The following is a 26,026-nucleotide window of genomic DNA, read 5'->3' as shown; positions in this document are numbered from 1 at the left end:
TGAATACAGTTTAAGCAAAAAATGAGTTAGTGTTCGTTTGTGATGAGCATTTTAAAGCGTAAAATGCTTTTTGAGATTTATTTTGCGGAGTATCAACTGCTGTTAGGAATTTTAATTTGGAGAATTGTGGCTGGAATTTTTTTTCCGAAAATTTGCGGACGTTTGAAATGCGAGATGTTTTTTAGAGTTAACATGATAGGATATATTATAGCTTGTTTGGGAATAAGTGGAAGTAAATGTTAAAGATTGGTCCATACTAATATTATAAATGCGAAAGTAACTCTGTCTGTCTGTCTGTTACTCAATCACGCCTTAACTACTGAACCAATTTGCATGAAATTTGGTATAGAGATATTTTGATACCCGAGAAAGGACATAGGATAGATTTTATCCCGGAAATCCTACGGGAACGGGTTTTTCTTTGAAAACGCGGGCGAAGCCGCGGGCGGATAGCTAGTGTTATATAAATGAATGAAACCCTGAATGTGAAATTTACTTCCTATTTAAAAAATATACTGTAGTATATTTCTAATATTATGTACGGTACAACTACAATATAGCAAATAATCCCAAACAATAGACATTTCCATACAAAACAATTTATTTACAAAATCACCTTAAAATTTAAACTAACTCAATGTTATCACTTTGTTTCTCACAGGCCTAACGATTTTCGTGTAATTAGTCCGGACACTCCTAATTATAGGCTTATATTTTCCTAAGGAAGGCGGCTTTGTTGTCAACAGAATCCTCTGTTTCTCTGTCGTTGATAGATAATTCTCCGCCCGCTGTTGTTGTTGTTCTATCTCGTTCATACGTTTACGCAAAATCATCTCGAAGTTCGATAATTTCATGTTCTGCTTCTTCAAAGGTACATTGTATTTCTTTGATATTGTTTTCTTCGATTGCTTCTTCTTTGATCGCTTCATTTTCGGGTTCACTATTTCGACTTTTACCTTGTAGATGATCGTCAAATTGTCCCGTTTCGCCAACTCTTGAATGCTCGACAAGTATTCATTGAATTCAGTGATTGCGTTGTTCCCTTTGACCTCGAATTTGCTCGGTATTTCGTTAAGGTACTCCATTTGCGTCCGGTATTGATATTTATGCCGCTCTGAAACAGGAATGGGGGTATTTGAACGCATTTTTCTTATCTTAATTACACACTTTGGATCTTATCTGCTGTGTATTTCTTTAATGATTTTCTGTGTCAGACAAAGACGGTACTGAAGAGGTTTTAAGGTCTCTTGAATAATCTTTTGAGATAATTATATAAGATCGCGAACGTTTGTATGTTAATGGGATTTAAGGTGTTGTTTTGTATTAAATTTTGTAACTTGATCGTTTGCTTGTAATTTTATCCTTGTAAAAAAAACTTATTTTTTAAGCTAACAATATAATTCTTTTATGTTAAGTGCTCTACATTACAATGTATGAATATAATTATATTAGTTACACTTTATTATGATTATAAATACCTAATTACGACGAATTATTTTTAAAGCATCGAAGATATATCTTACTCATACAGAATAAAACCTTAAAACAACAATGCAAAATGAAGTAAAAAAACTTACCTTCATAATAATCTTGCGCGAAAACACACACAAAAATTGCCACAAAAAGAATTCTCGTAACCATGATTAGATTGAGTGCGATCTGTCATCTAGTATTGATTTCGAAGCCAGGTGGCTTATATCGGCTGGTATGTGGAAAAACGAATAAAAAGCATAAACAATGTCGTTTGTTCGTTGAACTGAAATCAACCCGCCAACGCGCAACGGTAGGCTGGACTATATTTGCATACGCTATTCTAAATTGTTCTTTTTTTCGTTGAATGAAATTTTCTAGTATTTTTTGTATTTATGACGGTTATATTAAATTGGTGAAATCAGTAATAAAATCAAATATTCTGCTCTTGCAAGGCTTCGATGTGTACGTACAAAATAAATTATCAAAATACTTTTATAATGTTATTTCATTAAAAAAATAATGAATTAAAAGATCTTAGGAATTCAATCGTAAATTATGTCTTTAGTATTGATTAGGCCACGCAATTTTGTATTCATGCTTGTATAAATGTGTTCTAATGTAAAATAATGTTATATTTTCCGCGATCGCAGGTACGGGTTAATATCGTGATAATGGTCCGTTCATCCCAAATACTGGTCAGGTGGCAGGTGTTCTACATTTTGTATCTGTGAAAATCAACATTGTTCTTGGTCAAATAAAAATAAAATGTAACCAAAATGATTTTGTATTTCCATTCTAATGACGGTTTAAATGTGAATAAAAAAAATGGTACGAATTTCTTGAAACATGATCGTTTAGTAACTTTTCTTTTTTTTGCGGTGTTAAGGAAGGATATAAATCTGTATTATTTTTTGAGAAAGAAATGTAAAGTAATTATACTAATATTATAAAGCTGAAGAGTTTGTTTGTTTGAACGCGTTAATCTTAAGAACTACTAGTCCGATTTGAAAAATTCTTTCGGTGTTAGATAGCCCATTTGTCGAGGTAGGCTCATCATCACGCTAAGACAAACAGAAGCGGAGCCACGCAGGCGAAACCGCGGGACCTAGCTAGTAATCAATAAGATGGAACCCTACCCTGTGATTACCCTGTGATGACCCCTGAATGTTTTGTGTTTTATTAAATTTAAATTTAAAACTTAAGTTATTGTGTAATTATTCTGGCCGCTAGTTACATTCTAATTTATCTATTTTTCATGGATAATGGGTGGAATATCTTACTCATTTGATTTGAAACTATATTATACCTATTATATAAATGATTTCATATAATATAGTTTTAGACTCATAGTTCATGTAAAAATCGTTGTCAAAATCAGGTGTGAAGATAATTAAAGGAATTAATTGGAGATTAAACAGCCCCGAATCTGTCCACTCATTAGCTGTGACATCGTTAATTAAAAGTTAAATCCAATTTTCATTAAGCTCTGTCGATTTAATTGTGTACTCGTGTATGTAGTTTAGGAGTTTGTTCATTCAATATTTATTCTTCTGAATTGTCGTTTATTTGTAACTAAGTCTAATTATTCTGAATTATATGTGAAACTACGTCCTACGGTTCTAACCGCATTTGATCTTAGCGTTATTATAAAAAGCCTGTAGTCTTCCCGATAAACGGATTATCTTATAGTGAAATAATTTTTCAAATCGGACCTGTGGTTCCTGAGATTAATGAGTTCAGGCAAACAAACAAACTCTTCAGCTTTATTACATTTGTATAGAAAAGTTTATCAACAGTTGTTATATATGGTTATTGTTGAATATTGTTTGTGTGTCTTTTTTATGGTTTTCGTAGTTGAAGAGTGTCTATGGTTTATGACTATAGTCTTGTAATTTCGCAAGTTTCCATAAAATCAATTATTAACAGTTTAAAAACGTAGGTACTTAAATAACAAATCGATGAATCGATTTTGAATTAAAATTGATTATTATATATAATAGTTATCCAATGCCTATATTTTAATATTAGGTAACATAATATTATCTAAATAATGATCAAATGTTTGATCATTATTTAGATAATATGTTGAATTGGTTTACATATTTTAATAATGTAATAGACGTATTAATTATGGCTATTTGAACTATTTAAATACCACACTGAAACCACAAACCAATATGATATTATTTTATGTGATTAGTCCTGTATTGTACTGTTTAAGCGAAATTGCAATCGTTCAAAATTGTTACGTATTGATGTTTATCACCTACTTTTTATTATTTAATAATCGTACACGTTGCATCATCATTATTTGTCACTAGCTGCGCCCTGCGGTTGTACCCGCAGTGCTCCGTCCCTGTTGGTCTTAGCATGGTATATAATATAATATAGCCTTCCTCGATAAATGGGCTCAGTAGTTCCTGAGATTAGCGCGTTCTAACGAACAAACAAACAAGCTTTATAATATTATTATAGTATAGAACGAAATCTATATTTCGTTCGATTCATAAAGAGCAAATACAATATAAATTTCTTAAACTTGTGATAGTTTAAGCAACTAACTTCAACTTCAGAAATAAATTAATTTGTATAGTAGTGGATGAAAATTTAATATTATTAATTTAAAAGTAGGTTCAACACAAATATGTTTTATTTTTATATTATTTTATTCATTTTCACCTGATGTTCTCACAAATACTTTTATCTGTTTATTTTATAAACGATAGGTACATAAAACCTTTTCTCTCTAATGTCAACAAGCTAAACACCAAGATTCCGGGAATTATTAAATCCTTCTTTAGAATTCAGTAATAACTAATAACAAACCATTAACAAACATAATATTATGTGAATAACCTATACAAAATATTTAACCTTTTTAAATGATTCCATTAGTTTTTGAGTCAAATCGTAACGAGCAAAAATCTTTCCACTCTATAATATTCGTAAGTTTACTACAATAGATGAAAATTATTATCAAAAATGTTATAAAAAATATTTGGTAACTTTTATCCAAAAAATAAACTGTAATATTTTGAAGTCTAGTCTATTTTGACGGGCATATAATTATAAATTAAATTATATTAATTATAATTAATATAAAGCATTTGAATGCCATAAAAACAAAAAAATATAAATTCGGGCATATAATTGTAAAAGGTTTAAAAATTACGCAGTTCTGTAAAAAAATTTAATCGAAAGTGGAAAATTAACTCTATGACGTATCTTTTTGCTTCTGACACTGAAAAAATATACAGGGTTACTTGTAAAACACCGGCAACCTCGCAGGACAAGATAGCTAACATCATAAGCAACAACATTTGTTCTACGACTTTTGATAATTTGTTAGATTTTATTTTCATACAAAAATAAATATTCATTTAATTTTCCGTTTGAATATTATAAACTCTACGCCTCCCAAAAATTACGTAAACAAGAAGCGAACGAGAGGGGGAAGGGGGTGTCGCGTCGTCCATCCGATAATGAATAGAACTTACAAATGTTAGGAGAGTACAATAAAAGTTTAAAAAATCATTTAAAAATAATTTATTGCGTTATGCCAAAAGTCGTAGAACAAATGTTGTTAGTTATGATGTTAGCTATCTGGTCCTGCGAGGTTGTTGGTGTTACAAGTAACCCTGTATAAGCGATATTTAGATTTTTCATACTTTCAAATAATTCATTTACATCACACGATGCATATTTTTGTGAAAATTCTTTAAAGGCCTTTTGTCCGTTGACAATTTTATTCAATTGATATGAATCATAAATAATTCATTTGGCTGTTTTTTAAATGCGTTCAAACAATAGATAATATATATTTGTTTAGTACTGGTAAAAGCTTTAATCGCAAAACAAAAAGCTTTATTCCTTAGCTTTATTCGTTTTGAAAACATCAGAATAGGAATGCTATTTATCACCATAATATCATATATCACAGATAAACTAGCGTATCTGCAATAACATACAAACTTAATATGAAACTGACGGGCTCGTTGATCTTTTCCTGTCAGTTATAAAATTCATCAATAAAGGTAGAAAATTTCAGGACCAAACAGCAAAGTCCAAAGTCCACACTGTGACGTCAGCTGACCAACTCTTGATTTACATCTGCAATCAGTAAAATGTACAAATTGATTACTATCTATTGAAATGTCTCATACGATTCTATCAAATAGAAGAGCTTATAGAGTGTAGATAACCGCAAAATCAAATGACGCCGCCTTTAGTGAAAGATTCCCTCGTTTTGATAATGAAATGTCGAACTCACACACACTTGCTGCCGCGTCATAGATTAAAATACAGATGTGACATGGAAAAATTAAACTACGTAAGCTAGCATTGTTTATCGTTTTCGATTTGCCTCAACCTTCTTCTGTGTCTTGACTGACTGACCAGACGGGGGATCGAACCCAGAACCAGTCCAGATAAAATTTTATGCTCACGCGTTAATCACATCCGAACCTAAAAATACCTCAATATTAAAACTAGATACATACGATATAAACTTTTATTAAAAAAATAACTATATTATTCATATTGTATTAAATAAATTTAAAAAGATAAAACCCAAGTTGTAGCTCCAACACACACAGCCAAACATAAATACACACATAAGATTAGTACACCTAGCGACATTATTTCACTCTTCTCACATCTCCCGCTATCTAATCTTTGGCCACACTTTATTGGAACACCGTACCCCTTAGATTTATTCTCTGCGCATAAATTGACGAGACAAATTTCCATTGCTACTGATTTACCGCCATTTGCGTTTCGTTACATGTTATGTAATCGTATGGATAGGTGAAGTAATGAGGTTTGTTTGATCTATATATTTTATTATATTCTTTTCTATTCCATTATTATTCTTTTTCATGCTAGATACTTAATATATACTAGTATAAGTTATACTACTATGTATGTCCTTATTGTTGTACCAATTACCATAAGACACAATTTGATCACTATTTTATTATACATATTACTAGTGGTCCGCCCCGGCTTAGCCCGTGGTATAATAGGTTTACGTTTTCTTTCCATAAGAACCATCCTCGTATTTCAAGAAAGATTATAAAATATAATTAACGAAATCAGTTCAGCCGTTTTCGTGTTATGCGCTTACCGACATATTGTGCGATTCATTTTTTAATTTATAGATATGTATATTAGCATTAAGATGGTCTATAGGCCAATAGGCCTGGGATTTCAGAAATTTTGTTTACACGTTTGTACAGTTAGTACGTATTGTATTACTGAATCTGAAAAAAAAAAGGAAATTTGATCCACCCAATAGATTGAGTACCACATATTATCAGAATCTATGAAGAAACTTTCAACAACACAAAAGAAGCCACTAGTAAAAAGTATTCAACAAAAGTAACATACTACCACAAGGACCTAGTCACCTCATTTACCAATCTTAGAAACGCAAACTTGCAAACTTAGGTAATCTCATTGACTTAGATAATAGTAATAAAATGCCGTATTATGTGGATATTTGCCCGCAGGGCGAAAACATCGGAAAGTTTCGATGATATTCACAAATAAACACTCGGGATAACAAAAACATCTAAGTTTCTGGAAACTGGAGTGTTTTGTAACTGTAAAGTTATGTCACTAGAGGTTTTAGTCAGAGAGAGAGCTATGAGTTGCTAAAGAAAAGCTTAAATTAATTTCAACGTTTACTAGTTCAGGATACATCGCCCATTTTTGTAAGTGACTACTATCAAGCTAATTTTCCGTTTGTAGCTTTATTTTGATGAGACGCCCAATAATTTCGTGTACGAAATTCTCGATTGTGGTAGCTAACAGAGATAACAAGGATAAAAATTTTTGATTTGATGGTTCTCAAATATTTATTACTAACTGAATTTTTTTTTTGTTCAATCTCAAGATAATTACCTAAATTATTCGAAAAAATATTTGTCCTACAAAATCTATGGTTGGTTCAAAGAGTCCCCCTTTCCAAAGTGTATCGATAACGAGGTCATCATAAATGATTACTAACAAGCTGATTTTTTTGTTTTCACTTAATTAATGTTTATATAATTCAACAGACATATTGTCCTACAAATTGCGTAATAAATATTTGAGAACCATCAAATCAAAAAATTTTATCCTTGTTATCTCTGTTAGCTACCACAATCGAGAGTTTCGTACACGAAATTATTCGGTGTCTCATCAAAATAAAGCTACAAACGGAAAATCAGCTTGATAGTAGTCACTTGCAAAAATGGGCGATGTATCCTGAACTATACGTACTAACCTTTACAATATTTGAAGGCATGGCATCTGCCACATCACAGTGGCTTGTTATGGGTAAAACCTCAATCTCATGAGGCCTGGGGCCTTAGCCAAACGGCAAAACGCCAAGGAATAGAATACGCTATCGATAGAAATTGACATAAGCGTATGATGTTTTGCATAAGGATTCGGTCACCCTACCAACGACAACGACGACCACGAACAAAATTTTCATCCAGTCGCAATTAAATAAAATTGTGCAAAACACAATTAAAAATGAAATTTAAGAATTTCCTGTCGTATTGGTGTTTGGAAAAAAAAAAATTGAGATCAATGGATAAACAAACAGGTTTTTCATAGAAACGGTGGCTCCTAGAAAAAAATGTATTTAACCTTTTTTATAGATAATTAGATTATATACAATTTTGGTTCAGGTGATTGTATGATAAACTTACCGTCTCGGCGAAAATCGCAAAAAACCCTATTTCTTTTTATTAATTGACCTCGAATTTTTTTATTCCTGAGTACCAGAATGACGGGAGATTTTAATATTGATTTTGAACAAATTTCGGCAAGATTGGAACTTTGGTCGTGGTCGTCTGCGTCGTTGGTAGTGTGATCGAACCATTACCAAAATGTCATGAGCTTATGTCAATAATTAGCGTTAGCAGTTTCTATTCCATGGCGTTACGTACGTTTGTCTAAGGCCCCTGTTGTCTTTGCACTCTGGACATAGATAAGAACTACCACGGGCTTCGGCTAGTACTATATTATAGCGTGTAAAAAGTACAAAGGAAATTATAAAGTGTATGCCGAGTACACGTATCAGAAGTGAAACTTTTTTGGCAGGATTCAAAGATACCAAAATCGTCGCCTTACGTGACGTGACGGTATTTCCATGATGCGACTTTGAAATTTTATTCTCAACGCGCCTAAAGAAGATTCATTTCAAAAAATATAGGCAGGTAGTTTATGCGCATCTCTATCTGGCTATGTCCTAAACGCGGTGAGACGAAAGATTAAGTACAAAGTTTCGTCCATTTGTGAAAAAAGTTATTTTCCCGTCAATAAATGTTTTTTTTTTTTTAAATACGAATTTATTAGTGTCAATCTCAATGTTAGTGTCTTTGAATACCCATGGTAATTGTAACGTTTGTTTTTATCTGTGACAAAATAGTCACATGGGATTGGTCAAAATATATTTTTGGATAGCGACATGCGTAACTTTGTAAGTATGTTTATTTTAAGGTGGTTTATGTAAGGTAATTGGATATTATTTGTATTTTAAAGATTCAAAATGAAATGAAATAATTTATTTGCAGGAATTGTGGTTAACTACAAGGTTTTACAATATATTTCATTTCATTTCATTTCAAATAACCTATAGATATTTTAGATAGCGGCAAGTGGTATTTGTTGTAGTTTAAAGTATTTTTTACGTGCAACTAAAAACTAGTCAGAATCCGTCAAAATTGTGAAAACAGTACAGATAATAAACATCTTTAAAAAAATGAAACCAAATAAAACTCTATCAAGCTATTCTACGAGTAGGAATATAGTTTAGCCTCAAAACACATAATCTTCTTTCTACCGATGTCGGGTAAAAAGGAACTCCCACGAATTACACAACCGATGTTATGATCTGAAAAGCTATTAATATAATCTTGGGATCAAATAGAAATGAAACTTTAGCAATAATCAAACATCCCCAATTCGTTTGGCAAATATTGTTTGTTTGCGAATAGTTAATAGCCTAGACGCAAACAATAAAATGGTTTTATGTAAATATGCTGTAATAAATTGGACTGTGGTGTATTAGAATGGTTAATTATATTTATGCGTAATTTGAAAAAGAATTGTTAATATTGGGTTTTTTTCAAATTGATGATATAGGTTAAGTTTACTTTTTAAGGAATACGAGAAACTTTTGAATAAAGTGGCCCATGCGATTTCTGGTACAGTTACCAAACTTAGAATTAAATTAATTAAATTGATTTATTGATAGTTTTAGATAATGTCTGCAGCCTGATAATTTGCGAAAAGATTGTGTGAATTATCTTTACGACTCTCGGTGGACACCTTCATTTAGATATACTGACAAAGAACATTATATCATAGAAATATTAAATTGTAAATAACGATTAAATATTGAAATGTTTTATTTACTGTTTGATTTATTATTTATGAAATAAACACCAAAAAATCTAAATAAAAGTGTGCCTTGTCTAATGAAAATCTGTTCCAAACAATGTCAATTAAATTTAATAATACGCATAATATGCATCTTATAATCGTCATTTTAATACCATCTAAAAGTATCATAATATAGAAATTTTAACAGCAAAAGGTACGCTTCTAATGCAGTAATTGGAACACACACGAGTTCCATTAGAAAAATGGAAATTCGGTCGAGTGTGGGCGGAGGTGTGCACGCGTTAGCTAGTTTTGAGACTTTATTTTTAAACCTATGTATATTATTTTAGCCTCTTATTTCTTATGCTATACATAATTTTAATCCCTTGGCTAAGTAATTGGATTTAATTTTTAGCCTCATAAGTTACAATATACAAATAATACATGACGTGGACTTATAACTATTATTTTTAAACATAACATACGTCTGTGTGAATAATATGATATTATGTAGTTCAGAAACTATAGTGTGTGTGTGGGTAGGTGTGTGTGTGTGTATTTTGATAAGAGGAAATCTCCTTCTATAGTTGTAGAGCTGAATATCAGTTACAATTTATAATACAATAGATATGATTGAGATTGTAAGAACTACGTTTTAAATTGTGATCATATTATAATCGAGTTAAGCAACTTTATTATCACAATGTATTTTATTTTTAATTTTAAATATTGACTTATAATTGCAGGCAACTTATACTAAAAAATCATAAGCGTGTGATGTATGTGATAAAAGCTGAGTAAGTTAACGAAAAATCACCAAATTAGCAAGTAGGTCTTCGGTCTTCTGTATATTTTTGTATCTATCATAATATTTATACCTACTTTTTGACTTAACTATATATTTTTATATCCTTTATTCTATTATTATATCCCATATTTCGAAAAGGCTGGTTGTCAAGCGCCTCAGAAAGTAATATTCGATAAAACAATTTGTCGCGGGCCCGTTAAACACATCTGTGTCGTGAGAAGGCGTGATTTCTCCTTTATTTGCTATTTCCTTTGTTTGCTGTTAGAATTTTGTAATCTAAATATCTTCGCCTTGTGCCCAAAGTTAGCAATTCACAAGTAACATTTTGATAATAATTGAAACATAGGCTCATATCCTTTTCCTAATTCCTTCCAGTCTTAATTTCCGTCATAAGTAGGTGTATAATTTTTTTTTATATCTATTAAGAATAATAAAATCAAATTAAATGTATTTTGCTCATTGTCGCTCGTATGGCTATTATAATATAAGCTAGCAACAGATTATTCTTTCATGGTCGGTTTATCGCTTATCATCAGGTGACCAGCTCAGCTCGAACCAGCTGCATTTTCCACTTTAACATTTTTTTTAATCGTTTTATTATAACCCTTCTTTGATATTTAAAATCTTTTTAACGGATTTTAAACGTGATTTATTCATGACATTATACCAACATTTCGAACCCTTTGACCACGCTTGCTCAAGTATGTAGGTACTGAATTCGCGTAAAGTCAATAACAAAAAAATACATTTTTTTTAAATCTTTGAAATTAAGTGTATGGACTCTCAATAGAGTTTCCAAGTTGTCATTTATACAAACAAATGTCCATGGGTCTCCCTTGCAGAGTTCATGAAATGCGTCATTAATCGTTCGCTGAATACTCTGCTACTTGAATCACTCAAGAGCTTTAACTGTTGACAAGGGTTCGTTTAACTTCGACGATTTAGTCCTTTTTTCACTTTTGGGGTTTTGTTTGACTTCAAATTGGATTTGCGATGTTGCTGATGGAATTACGACGCACAATTAATGTCGATTTTTGCAACTTTATTTTGTTTCGATGAGAACGGTTATTAGTTTGTATTTTTAGCTCAAGCTGGTCAATAACATGAATGTATTTTATTATATTAACAGTTAAAGATGATGAACATCATTATAAAATAATACATTTAAAAATGTTTTAATTGCATCCTTTATTATTTGTTATTTTTATTTGACATTAATTAGACTTTTAAAGTTAACCTGTCCGTTACCATGTTTTTTTCAACAGCTAAAAACTCCGGTATATTATGTATATCCAATATGAAAATGAATGTTATACTTTGTCATAATTTCCATGGGAGTTCACGGTTTTTCAAATTGACTTCAGAATATAGTTTCCCCGTCACTTTTATTGCAGTCAGGGGCAAAAGTTAAATTACTTTCCAAGCCTACGGGTGCAAATTTAAACAGTATCATGGATACGTTATCCAGAGGCATAATTCGAAAGAAAAATATACTTTGACAAACGCAATTTAACTTGTTAAGAGAGAGAAATGTTTTTTTTGTAGTAGGTAAATTAAAAATTATTAAATTTTTAGTACGAAATATTTCATTTACCCGAATGTCCTTATTATATTAGACGATAGATCAATTTATAAAGTTATTTATTGTTTTATATAAGATATCATGTTAAGTGATACATTAGGTGCTTAATATTAATAGATAAAGTTTGGCCACATAATATGAAATTTAAATATCCAACTAAAAACTACCACAAAGTGTAAAATTTGTAAAAGAAGGTAAGCTTATTTCCAATTTAATTTCAACCTTTTTTATAAAGGCTGACACAAACATGTATTAATACAGTAGGTACTTTAGAAACCTACAAAAAGTATAAGTATTCGACGAATCTTGACGACGAAGCCTTACTTTGAAGCCTAGCTTTTGACTTAAATACCAAACGTATGAACTTCTATGCAGTTTAAGTTTGTTTTTAATGGGCCCTGAATATTCGCTAAATAAACCTTAATAGCTTGCCTTTCAATTTGTGTTTCCAATTAAAACCGGCCAAGTGCGAGTCGGGCTCGCGCACAAAGGGTTCCGTAGCAGCAAATATAATAAACTTATTATGTCAATTTATACACCTGGTGAATGGAGCCTAAACTCTCCCGATATTTTGCCTTGTACTTTTATGTATGAATATTAATTTTATATATGTATTTATAAATATTCCGTGCTATAGGCGTGCCCAAATCGGCTTGTGATAACTGAATAAAGAAGTATATACACCAGCTTCACAATTTTACTATCTTATCCCCGCCCCCGCGCGAGACCAAGCCCCGCAACTCACGCGCTGCAGCGCAGCGAGCGACCGATCTTCTTGAATCGATGTAATAATAATAATCTATAGGATTAACGCGTTTTAAAAATATTGGTTCGATGGATATGTTTAACCTATTATTACTCAACAATCACATTTGTAATATTAAACTTTATCAAATGCACAATGTATTTAAGGTACATTACTGGATAAGGATTAATGGCGTATTGCTTGAATAAGCTAATATTTCTCGTAAAAAGTACCTACATTATAAAGATTTTATATCATCGCGGATTTTTAAAGGTGTACAATACTGTAGTATATTTTTTGATCTATCTTATAAGGTTCAGCCATCGTTTTCAGTGTAAGCACAATAACTTAACCAAAATTACAGTTAAATCAACCTATCTCAAAAACTATAAGAGATACTTTGATCAAACCAAAAATCGTTGAAAGAGTTAATTAGCATGCATCACCTCTATTTTTTTTAGAATTTTATACCCCGTAGTTATAAAAATAGAGGGGGGGGGACATACTTTTTACGACTTTGAGAGCTGATATCTCAAAAACCGTTCACTTTAAGAAAAATGTTTTTTAGAAAACTTTATATCATTTTAAAAGACCTTTCCATTGATACCCCACACGGGTATGTACATCGAAAAAAAAAATTTCATCCCTCAGTTACATGTATGGGGGGCCCCACCCCCAATTCTTTTTTTTACTATTTAGTGTCATATTTTTGTAGCGGTTCATACAACACATATTCCCATCAAATTTCATCACTGTAGTACTTATAGTTTCCGAGTAAATCGGCTGTGACAGACGGACAGACGGACAGACGGACAGACGGACATGACGAAACTATAAGGGTTCCGTTTTTGCCATTTTGGCTACGGAACCCTAAAAAGTCGTTAAAATTTTAACGCTAGAAATTAAATTAAATTCGTTTATGTTGTGTTTTGTATTATTCCTTCATAATTCTATATCCTACTAATAATATTATAAATGCGAAAGTTTGTGAGGATGTGTGTGTGTTTGTTACTCTTTCACGCAGATACTACTGAACCGATTACAATGAAATATAGCACACATATAGAGGGTCACTTGGATTAACACATAGGATAGGTTTTATACCGGAAATCCCACGGGAACGGGAACTATGCGGGTTTAACTTTGAAAACGCGGGCGAAGCCACGGGCGGAAATATAGTCTTATTTTAACAACAACTTCATGCCTGGTTACACTAATTTTATTTTCAAGCGATATAAAAAAGGGGAGGTTCATTGTTGACAGTGTTTTTTTTTCTATTTTTTAGTTTGTTACCTTTCGGCTGTGTGAACCGATTAAGATGATTATAAGTTATTTGAAAGCTGGTGCCTCCCAGTTGGTATCATTTAATTTTTTTCAAGTTCTGACTATAATACGAAGGCTATGATAGGCTATATTCTGTACTTACTATCTATATCTTCAACTTACGCCCGGTCCGTTGAGGTTAAACAAATCTCGAATATAAGCTGTACAAAGCCACTTAATCTTTGTTCTAATTCTTTGTTCATTATATGCAAGCAATTAATAGTTATTCATATAATAATAAATATCAGTCTGGATCAAGTGATTTTATCAAAATAATAATTTGTTTTAGATGAATAAAGAGAAATACTATGATGATTGATAATACGACTGATTGAAACCATTGTGTTTTGAAATCTGATACTATCTACGACTAAATGACCTTAGATGAAGATGAAATTTAGACAAAGATAATAAATGATATTAGAGAATAGAATAGAATAGAAAACACTTTATTGTACAATGCACACAAAAACAAAATTTACAGAAACACTATGTAACTTAAAATAAATGTACAATTTGGCGGCCTTATTGCTTAAAAGCGATTTCTTCCAGGCAACCTTGGGATATAGGAAAAATAAATCAGTAAAAAGATATTATTATTTTATTATAAAATTTTATAGATTTCAATAAACCCCTGAATATGCTGTGTTAACTCCATACAGATATTCAGAGATTAAAAAGTATTAAGTAAATAACTAAATCATAAATCTAAGCAATTAAAATCGCTTAACTACCGCATCGGAATCTTTAAAAACCGCAGCGATTAAAACTTGACCCAAATGATATTCAACAAGATTGGAAACAATAAATTCGTCCAGCTAAAAACTGAGGCACTTCATCAAAAAAACATAGTGATTTCATCCCCAATTAAGCTCATTATTTATGCATTCACTTTACTGCAGTATTCTGAATGTTTCGGTTAACCGATAATTTGGTTTAAATTTTAGAAATGTTTACTCAAATATGCATAATTTTGAAGAAATAATGGCTAAAGATAGATAAGCCTATCTTTGCGTCAATCAAAAAGGTTTCATGACTATAAACAGATTAATATGATTTTACAGTTTATCTATACATAAGCACACACATGCAATTTAATCAGTGCCTGGAACTAAAAAGCTCGTCTTCCAATATTTTTTATCGTTATTAAACTAATCAGACAGTGTTTAAGATTATCTCTACATCCTTTTAAAAACCTCTTCTAGTCAAAATCTTGATTAAAATTAAAACTCTCTTTACTAAACTTTTCTCAACTAAAAAGTTAAACAAAAAAACACAGTTCCCCACGCAGTTAAATATAAATTCAGCTATTTTTCACTTCAATGCTTCCTACATGATTTATGCATAAAGCATTGAGTTCAATCGATTTAAGGTGAAATTCAAATTTAAAATTTATGCTGTTAAATGGTCTGGTATTCAATCTCATACATAAATTTGAAATGCTTTAGCGATTTGTTAAAAGCTGTTTTGTTAGGTCTATTAATAAGTGTTAGTTAATGATATTTTACATGGTAATAATTTTGTATTATACATTCTTAGTTAGTGATGAGCAAAGCAAGACCAAGACCAAGACTCAATAAGAGACCAAGACCAAGACCTTAAATAGGTTCGGTCTTGGTCTTGGTCTTGGTCTTGCTCTCTCAGTCTTGGTCTTGGTATTAGTCTTGGTCTGGTTCCCTCTGCACCAAGACTGTAAAACCAAGACCAATTTTGATCATCACTATTCTTAGTTTGCTTAATATAAATAACGTTAATAAACACGCAGTAATACTTTAATAGCCTCAAATTGATCTAATTATTTACGTAAATATTATGAGAAATGGTACAAAAACACTCCTCATAATATAGCCTTTTAAAATAATATGTGAATTAATGGACCACATCCCGGGTCATGTATGTGGCATTAAAAAGGGACAATGAAAACAAATTTATGGCCACAGATAATAAATCAATTGACAATAAAACCTTTTAAATTTATGTATTAAAATGCAATGTACAATTTAAAAAACTTTCAGTCGTAAGATACTCACACAATCTTCGAATTTACATTTTAAACTTCTAGAAAATTCCACGCCACAACATTTAAATAAAAGCAACTACGTAAATCTAAAACTCGTGCTTTTAAGAATATATTTGGAGCAGACAATAAATATGTTAATGCTAGCATATTGCAGAATCAGAATACACCTTCCGGCATGGCATGGAAGCAGGAATATTTGGCAAGCAAAGAAGCTTGTATCATTTTAAATGAGTCGGCTAATCGGTGCTCTTTAAAACGATCGTTTTATGTAGTGACCCTTTTCCACTGAGGTTTTGTTTATTAGTTTTGTACTTAAAAATTACAGTGCATATTTTAGAGAGATGTACGTCATTTCTTTTAGAAAATTTTAGTGTCGTCGAGGATAACGTCTAGTGAATTATTATAGTGAAATAAGTGAGTATAATATTTAAATTGTTTTGAAAAATACTTAATCGAGGAAAAATTGTGATATTGCTGAACATAAAAGAATTGAGTAACACTGTGGTAAATAAGTATTTTATTTTATGTGTTCAACTAAATAAGTTATGGCTTCATTATGGAAGGCTTAAAACTAAAAACTGTAAACTTTTCTATTCTTTTAAGTCTTAACTTAACTATTTTGCCTTAATTTTTCAAACAGTGGAATAGATATAGCATCTACAATTATTTATATATCGAAAGGAATATACAATACATCTGCTCTAACAAAATAACGTTACATACCTATACATATCCATACCGAGAGTCTATACATGTTATTATCACGTCTCGAATGAGATTATTAATATGCTGATGGCATTGTATTAGATATTGATTTATTAATATCCCACTCATGGCACCTTCAGTCACCTGTGACGATTACCTGTTAATAGGTGAAGAGTTATAATCAAGAATAGATTAAGTGTTCTGGAGCGAGCTAATTGCCTCAAGATGTTGCTTTTCATATTAGATTATATCGCTTAGGTGGGCTGTTTTTGTATTTGATTATGGTTAGCTTAATGCGGATAAATTGATGTGGCGTGGCTAAGTAAGTGGTAAGGTGGTTTTGGAATTGATATACTTAATATTATTGTACGCTTGTTTTAGTTTATTTTTTCATGCATGTTATGATTTTTGGAAGTGAAACTTCCTAGGCGCGTTGAGAGTAAATCTTGTCAAAGAAGTTTCACTTCTGACACGTGTGTTTTTTTTCACATCTTTTGTTGTTGTCTATGATATATAAAAGAGCTAGATACGTTACCAGCTCTCTATTTTGGCAAGAAAAAACTCAGGTAAGTGCCCTAGTTTCACTTAGTCACGCACCATTCAGCGTCGTGGCTGGACGTTCTTTTTGTATTTTAATCGGCAGTTGTTATTACGAAGTACATGAGTGAGACATGTATTATGTCTCGTGCGTGAGAGTGAAAGAGAGAACAACTGTATTGGTGATAATGCGTTAGTAAGTAGGTATGTATTAATTACGCTGTTTTTTAGTGCAATGATGTTGGCGTATGCCGCGTCTACTAGTATAATTATAGGTCATTGGTTGTTGTTGTTTAGTTCTTATGGGAATGTGTATGAGTCATTTAAATGATGTGCTTGTAATAAATTTCAGACATAAAATATATTAAATTAGCAAACGCAGTTACGCCATTATAAAAGAAATGTTTTTTTTTTTTTAATTTTTAATTCGCATCACTTTCTTATAACTAACTTAAAAGACAGAAAAGTCTTTAAACACATAAAAGTATTAAAACTGTTACAATATTTCTCATTAATCTTATATGGTGACGTTATATTCGCATTTGTATCCGCTATCAGAGAATATCGACGATTTTCAACGCTAACGACCCACTTGTCCACAAAGCATTGTCTGAATAGGACATAGTGTAGATGTGACGTCATCCGAATTTTCTTATGCATTTTTATGTAAAATGAACCTTGGAATGTTTGAATAGAACGCATTTTACAACTGGCCGGTTGGATTATTAAAAATGTTGTATTTTTTTTCAGAATGATGTGTGAAAGCTGGCAAGTTGGATTATAAAAAAAAATATACGTAGTTTGTTTATTTTTTTCAGTGATATGTGATTTATAGGTGGCCAGGTCGATATTTTTTATCTGTGGGTGCAATGTAATAAAAGAAAACCAAATGTAGCTTTAATTTGGAAAAAAAGTATTCAGATAAAAGTAATTTAACCTAATCTTTTCAATGTTCCTAAGACTTGTTTTATATTTTAAGACATTTATAAATAAATTCAAGGTGACTATTATTCAATTCAACAATTCGCGCAGCTTTAAATTTGTTTTTTAATGTTTTCAACCATTTTGATTTCTAAAAATCTTCAATTATAATAATAATATGTTAATTTATAATACAAGAATATCCATCTTAGTCCCGATCTCAGTAAAGACTATCGCGACTACATTTTGTATAAAATTATGCCGACATTCAGTATTGACAATGAGCCGGCATTAGCTGTATTTGATGTGCTTTATGCTATTTCGTCTGTAATATTCTAACTTTGTGTCGATTTTAAATGTTAAATTTGGTCTGGAAATATTAGATTTTGACTATGTATTACTTGTAGAATTTATTTTGATAGAACCAAATTTAAATAATTTTTTCTCAAGTGTTGTACATGGTTGCTAAAGAAGAGCCTAGTTAGGTACAGAAATGTTTAAGTTGTGTAATATTATCATCATAATATTGTAATATTTTAATCTTATTACCAAAATATTTCATTTTCTCAAACTCAAACATTTATTTATTCAATAAGACTTCTTCTAGAAACAATTTTGAAACATCATTATGGCCATTACATATTTTTAACATTTACCACCGATTCGGAAAGCAGTATTGTAAAATATCTTGTAAAAAGAAGTGATAGAGTCACTCTATAAAATATTAAAATGCATTTTAATATTATATAGACATATGTATAGTTTAGACATTTTTTACACGTCTGATAAGATACTATCAACAATTTTTTCTATTGAATTCAGTTCGTCAGCTATTATTATACAAATAATATACAATAATGCGTCATGTATAATATAAAAATGAATCGCAAAATGTGTTGAAAAGCGCATAACTCGAGAACAGCTGAACCGATTTCGATAATTCTTTTTTTATTATATTCCTTGAAGAACGAGGGTAGTCCTTATGTAGAAAAAACGTAAATATGTACCACGGGCGAAGCTGGGCCGGACCGCTAGTAATGTATAAAAATAATATAATATGCTAATATTACATCGGACGTAATAAAAGCCCAGACATTCATTAATTACGAAATTCACAAAAAATTTCCAACAAAACTCTTAAAAATTTAAACACTGTAATTCATGTATTAACTGAACATTCATATGAGAATTATTAAGACTGTAATGTTTACTGTAGGTATTGTCCATACGTTCCAAACCATTTGGTTTATTACAATTTACAATCGTGCGTTTGATTGGTGACAAGAATGCTAGTTACAAACATGAATTTATTGACCTATTTATTGATATATTACGTTACATTAGGCTATTTGCGATATTCTTTTGTAGTATATAATATATGTGATCCATAATTATGTAGATGTTATTTTATATCGTTTGATAAGTTATAAGGTATAATTTGTAGCAAGCTGTAGCGTCAGAATTTATAGGTCCTAGAAAAGCAGACACAGACGCGCTCCGGCTTAGGTCAGGTTAAATCAGCGTATTTAAGTACTAAAAAATAAAACCACAGTATTAATGTGACACTTATAAAAATTCAATGCGAGATAGAATAAATATTTGATAGATGAATAAATTTTCAAAAAACATACATAATGTAAAATCTTGTCTCCTTATAGTTTGATCTTGTGCAGTTCTTAATAAGATTCTCAATAAAGTTTTTTCATTAATTTTTCCGCATGAAAAATAGATGAAGAAAATATGACGACTAAATATATGATTATTTATAGATATTTCCTCCACCGCGTTCCAGTTTACCAAACATGTAAAGGAAATTCCCTCGAATATTAAATGTAAAAATATATGGAACGTGTTAAAAGGTTTTACTACAACTTATATAACGTTTCGTCTCCACACAGTATAAAGAGACAAGTAATATTTAATATTTATTTATTTATTTATTTATTTAAAACACACACTAACATTACAGTTTCCCAATACGATAGTGCTTTTACATGTAGGCTGACTCACGGCGTTTAGGAGCGCACGGTACCTAAACTCGCGAGGCGCTGGGTTGTCACTTGTCTCATTGATCGAGTCACTCTAACATTGTTACTTGAAATAATTGTATAAACAAACACACACACACGTACGTTGCTCACAGCAATGGCGCGGCCCGTACGAAAACGGTCCATGAGAAGGAACCGATCGGCGTTGTGTGCGTGCGTCAAGCTTTGTACGTACAAACGGCGTGATATACCTTTGTTCGAAGATAACTAACTTTTCTCTTTATACTATGGTCTCCATTCATTTTCCTTGACATTCCCTATAAGTGACTTTCGATGGCACATTGCGACCCTTCCAGGGTCGAATTGAGGTTTTATTCATAGAATTCACTTTCATGTAAGTGGTTACATGTTCAGTTACTTCTTGCGTGAAAAACTTTACATGTTAGTTCCGCGGTTTAATAGAAATATGCTTTTTGTTCGATTCGTATTGGGAACCCCGGCAGATGTTTTTTCGGCTTTTGTGGTTTATATTTAGATGTGTGAAAGTTTTGTATGTTACACACATGCGGAGTTGTGTATGTGTGAGTCTTTCGAACGATTGGAATACTATTTTGCTGAATTTTTCTTGAGTAAAATAATCAAAGGTAATGTGTAGGTTGTACAGACATTAGAAACGTGTTATTGTTTATCAATATTAATAAAGTAATTTTACCTTATCTTTTATAAATCTCATTTACCTTTTGCGTAACAGAATAATTTTTCAGCTTAAATAAGTGTTTCATATCAAAAATAATTGGACTTTTATTATAATAATTGTATTTAGAGAGCTTCTAAGCGGATTATGTGGGTGAATAATGCCAAATACAGTTCTTTATTAAGATAAAATGTAGCTAAATTTATTTCTATAACAACATTCACAAATTAATACGATACTAAAAATGTTTTAGCATATTATTTTCTCAGCAATATTTATAACGCAATGAGGTGACAATAATTCTCTTCGAATATTTATTAATTCGAGGCTAAAACTTCTTTTTATTACTTCAATTAAAATTCGAGTTTCAAGCTTTAGAACAAATTATAAAAACTATGTCAATATCGTTTATATTATAAAGCATTGGAGCATAAAATTTAAAACCGCAGTAACCTTAACGCGAGTCGTTGAAAAATTAATAAAAGATTTCTATTAGGAGAATAAAAAGACATTCAGCTAAACGACCCTATAAAAGAGTTTGACGGTTAAATAGATAATAGTAAAAATAAATCGTAAAACCTGTGATGGAAAGCGTAAGCATGTTTTGATTAGCTGTATAAGCGACTCTTGTGGCTTCGTACGAAAACTTATCCTATTTTCTGAGTGAAGAATTGTGATTTTAATGCAAACGATAGCCTATAATCGTAATATCTAGACATCGGATTATATGCATTTGCATATTTGCATATGCAAATGCATAAAACTCTCTTAAGACGCCGTTAGTGCATATTTTAGCCTTTTTCCCCAATCGTGCATATTTCGTGCATAAATCGTTAAGTAGCGGGAGTTTTGATTGGTCGACTAACCTTTATTAGCCAATCAGAACGCTCAGCGAGTAAACAAACCCTATTTTGGCATGGTAAAATGGCAAAAAATTACAAAATGGGCTCCATTTTAAGTAAATTTTGAGCCATTCAAAATAGGGCTAGATTACCCTTTTGGGGCTAAAAACGTAAAACACGGGTTGAATTCCAAAAAAGGGCTAGATTTAGCCCGGAAAGATCTAAGGTGGCAACACTGGGCTCGCGGGTGACAAACGTCACAAATTTGCGCTCGAAAATTTGGTAAAAATTATATATGGTAGGTAAAACTATAGGTACTCAATTTCAAGAAAATTTCAATGTTTTTGTACAATCTTTGATTTAAATATATAAAAATAATAAAAGTTTTTTTGATTTAGGCATATCAGTCGTTTTTAGTGCATATTTCGACCTTTTTTAGTGCATATTTGCATGCCTATTTTGGCATTTTGTTAGTGCATATAATCCGATGTCTAGTAATATCTATCTATAATTTGAATGCAGCTTTATAACAATATTTATTATTAACCATAGTAGCAACTAGCACAGGATGCTGGCTTCCTTTCTCCTGGGTTCGATTTGCAGTGCAGAAGAAAAACGAAATATCTCTTATCACCTACTTGTAAAGATAATAATCTATCAGTGAAAAAGATCTGTCCCTATATGCCTATGTATGCTTAAATCTTTAAAACTACGTACCGGATTTTCATGCAGAATTTTTAAATAAATAAAGTGATTTTCGAGGCAGGTTTTAGAAGATAATATATTAGGTTTTAAGAGCAGGCGAAGTCGCGGCCGGAAAGCTAGTAATGTATACTGTATATATACCTTTTTATATCTGCCCTATATCCCACAAGAGGAAAAGGAAGAAGGTTGCCCGGAAGAAATAGCTTCAAAGCGTATAAGGCCGCCAATTTGTACGGTGTTAATTTCTTATTTTGTGTGTGTGTGTGTGTGTGTGTGTGTGTGTAAATTGTCTGTGCATTGTGCAATAAAGTGTTATTTATTTTAGCCTCAGCCCCCGGAATCACAGACACAATAGAAAATCTATTGTGTCTATTCCCGATCTGGCCGCTCGGTGGTCAATGGGTTAAAGAGGACACGGGACTTAACTATTATTTATTTAACTTTACAATGGCAGTTTAAACCTCGTTTAATTCAATTTAAGCAGCTTAAACATCGGAGTTAATGAAGGAGATATTATATTGAATATTATCAAGTGGCGTATTGGGACTTTAAATTTTTAATACGATTACACGAGTAATACTTCAAAAGGTTTCAATCTTAATTATTTACCTAAATTGCAAGATAAAACGTGTTTAAATCTATGATATATAAAAGAGCTAGATACGTTACCCGCTCTCTATTTTGGCAAGAAAAAACTCAGGTAAGTGCCCGAGTTTCACTTAGTCACGCACCATTCAGCGTCGTGGCTGGACGTTCTTTTTGTATTTTAATCGGCAGTTGTTATTACGAAGTACATGAGTGAGACATGTATTATGTCTCGTGCGTGAGAGTGAAAGAGAGAACAACTGTATTGGTGATAATGCGTTAGTAAGTAGGTATGTATTAATTACGCTGTTTTTTAGTGCAATGATGTTGGCGTATGCCGCGTCTACTAGTATAATAGGTCATTGGTTTAAATACACTTAAAATACTTTTGGGCTTTATAATATTACAAAGAGAATTTGACTTTAATCACTTTATATAATTTTGAAATATTTAAATCAAGATTTAATCCGATTAATATTATAAATGCAATTCCGATTAATATTATGAAAGTAATTCTGTCTGTCTGTCTGTCACTCAATCACGCCTAAACTACTGAACATATTATATTCATGAAATTTGGTATGGAGATATTTTGATACCCGAGAAAGGGCATAGGCTACTTTTTATCCCGGGAATATGACGCAATCCCGGAAATCCCACGGGAGCGGGAACTATGCGGGGTTTTCTTTGACTACGCGGGCGAAGCCGCGGGTTGAAACCTAGTTTAAAATATAAGTAGCTCAATATAATAATAATCATATCTACTTAATACAACAATCAAAGGTAGATTACCATAAGCATTAAGCAAAACACTGGACTTGATATTTTTTTGGTTGTATAGCGTTCAAATGCTTTATAAATATAAATTTATAAAGAATCGAAAAAATTCGATCACGAGGCGGGACTCGAACCCGCATCCTTTCACGCCAATCCAGGGCGAATGCTTGACCAACTCAGCTACTCGTGACCCGCCAGAGTGAGGCGTGTTGATTTCTCAATATCCTACTAGTAATATTATAAATGCGAAAGTTTTTATGGATGTGTGGATGTTTGTTACTCTTTCACGTAAAAAACTATACCTATATAATAACTATAACTATATAAATACGAAAGTTTGTGAGGATGTGTGTGACGTGTCTGTGTCTTTGTTACTCTTTCACGCAAATTCAACTGAACCGATTACAATGAAATTTAGCACACATATAGAGGGTAACTTGGATTAACACATAGGATAGTTTTTATCCCGGAAATCCCACGGGAACGGGAACTACGCGGGTTTTCCTTTGCAAACGCGGGCGAAGCCGCGGGCGGAAATCTAGTACTTTTATAATATACATATTTCTAGAATTATCTTGTGAAGAACGTTTTGTACAGGATCTAATAAATATTCCGCAAATATTTAAATTTGATTTTTACATCGCGTAGAAGCAACTTCAAGGAGTTTGTAAAAGTTAATGTAAATCTTAGTCTGACGCGGAAACTAAATACAGTTTTTGAAATTTAAAACCGAGTTGTGTAAACTGTTGGTCTTGAAAAATGTGTTTCATTACGAATTTTATTTAAAATAATTTTGTGAATGCGCAGTTGGTTTTTCAAAATGTATAAAGCGAAAGATTTTGGATGTTTCGCACCGAAGGTAAGTACCTAGTATTTAGGTTTAGTAGAAATTTATGATATATTTATAGATTTAAATTGCGTTTCAATGTGCGTTCAAATCCGTTAATATATTTTAATTTAACTATTAATACCTAGGTAGTTCATGTAAATCGTAAGAGTCTAATAGGATTTACTATTTCTATTTCAGAATAATAAATATTAGTACCTATATTATGTCACTTGTCGTAAAAGATTATCGATAACTAGCTGCGTTCCGCGGTTTCACTCACGTGGCTCTGCTTTTGTTGTTCTTAGCGTGATGATATGACGACATCGGATCTGTAGTCCTTGAGATTAGCGCGTTCAAACAAACAAACTAACTCTTCAGCTTTAAAAATATTAATACAGATAACATCGTGCCATAATAACAATATATTCGGAGTATCAATGATTTTTCTTGTTGCAAGTTACTCGAAAAATGGAGTCTTATCGACTTTGGCGTGTATGAAGTCGCAGATATTTAGTTTGTGTGTAAATTATGTACATTTATTGGCTCTACATTTATACAATAATTATATTAAATTACGTATCTATTTGATAAGCGTCTTCTATCATCAAATAGCGTGTCTAAAACAACCGAGGTAATAGTAGGTACCTATAACTATTATTTTTGTACTAAGTTTTGTACAAATAAGAAAACCCATTATATCATCTTGTAAGTAAAATACAAAATGTAACAGAAAATAAATAATATCGCGTATAATAAATGGAATATATGAATTTTCCGTTTTGTATACGATATACCGACACACGATAAAATTCATCTGTATCGATTGTAACTCCCGGGAGGAGCATGTAACTGAGTGGGTTTTATATTTTTAGTAAATGTATGTAAAATCCACTTACTATACATATATTCATTTCTTTTTGGGTAACACAAAATTGTAGAAACGTTAGCTCTGTTTTGCTTCAAAAGAAAAAAGATATCGCTGAAAATAAAATAACGTACGCGTAAGAATTTAAACATAAACATCGATACGTTACACACACACTCAAAAACATTACCCTCATTGGAGCAGTAAGGCAATTCATCTTTTGAATAATTTTTTTATGATGATATTAT

General features: G+C 31.6%; 1 protein-coding gene and 1 non-coding gene across 2 annotated transcripts; both read right to left on the bottom strand.

Annotated features, from left to right (window-relative positions):
* Positions 1-583: 583 nt before the first annotated feature.
* On the bottom strand, positions 584-1,656 carry LOC123695065. The gene is made up of 2 exons (XM_045640764.1): positions 1,578-1,656; positions 584-1,114 (listed from the first exon to the last, which is right to left on the bottom strand). Exons 1-2 carry the CDS (start codon positions 1,639-1,641, stop codon positions 630-632), a joined length of 549 nt encoding a protein of 182 aa, XP_045496720.1. The 5' UTR covers positions 1,642-1,656; the 3' UTR covers positions 584-629.
* A 22,541-nt stretch (positions 1,657-24,197) lies between these two features.
* Trnap-ugg lies at positions 24,198-24,274 on the bottom strand. The gene is given in 2 exon segments: positions 24,198-24,233; positions 24,238-24,274. It is a non-coding gene; the product is annotated as a tRNA-Pro (tRNA).
* Between the last annotated feature and the right edge of the window lie 1,752 nt (positions 24,275-26,026).

The sequence above is a fragment of the Colias croceus genome, chromosome 10 (assembly GCF_905220415.1).
Source record: "Colias croceus chromosome 10, ilColCroc2.1".
Lineage (NCBI taxonomy): Eukaryota > Metazoa > Arthropoda > Insecta > Lepidoptera > Pieridae > Colias > Colias croceus.
Note: the sequence above shows the minus strand (reverse complement) of the source record. Positions and strands in the feature narration are given on the sequence as shown.

What these genes read in the sequence shown, in the direction of transcription:
- LOC123695065 (XM_045640764.1), bottom strand. Translation starts at nt 1,641, where the DNA reads ATGGTTACGAGAATTCTTTTTGTGGCAATTTTTGTGTGTGTTTTCGCG. An exon ending in CGCGCAAGATTATTATGAAG is followed by an intron (nt 1,115 to 1,577) that starts GTAAGTTTTTTT and finishes TTCCTGTTTCAG; the next exon opens with AGCGGCATAAATATCAATAC.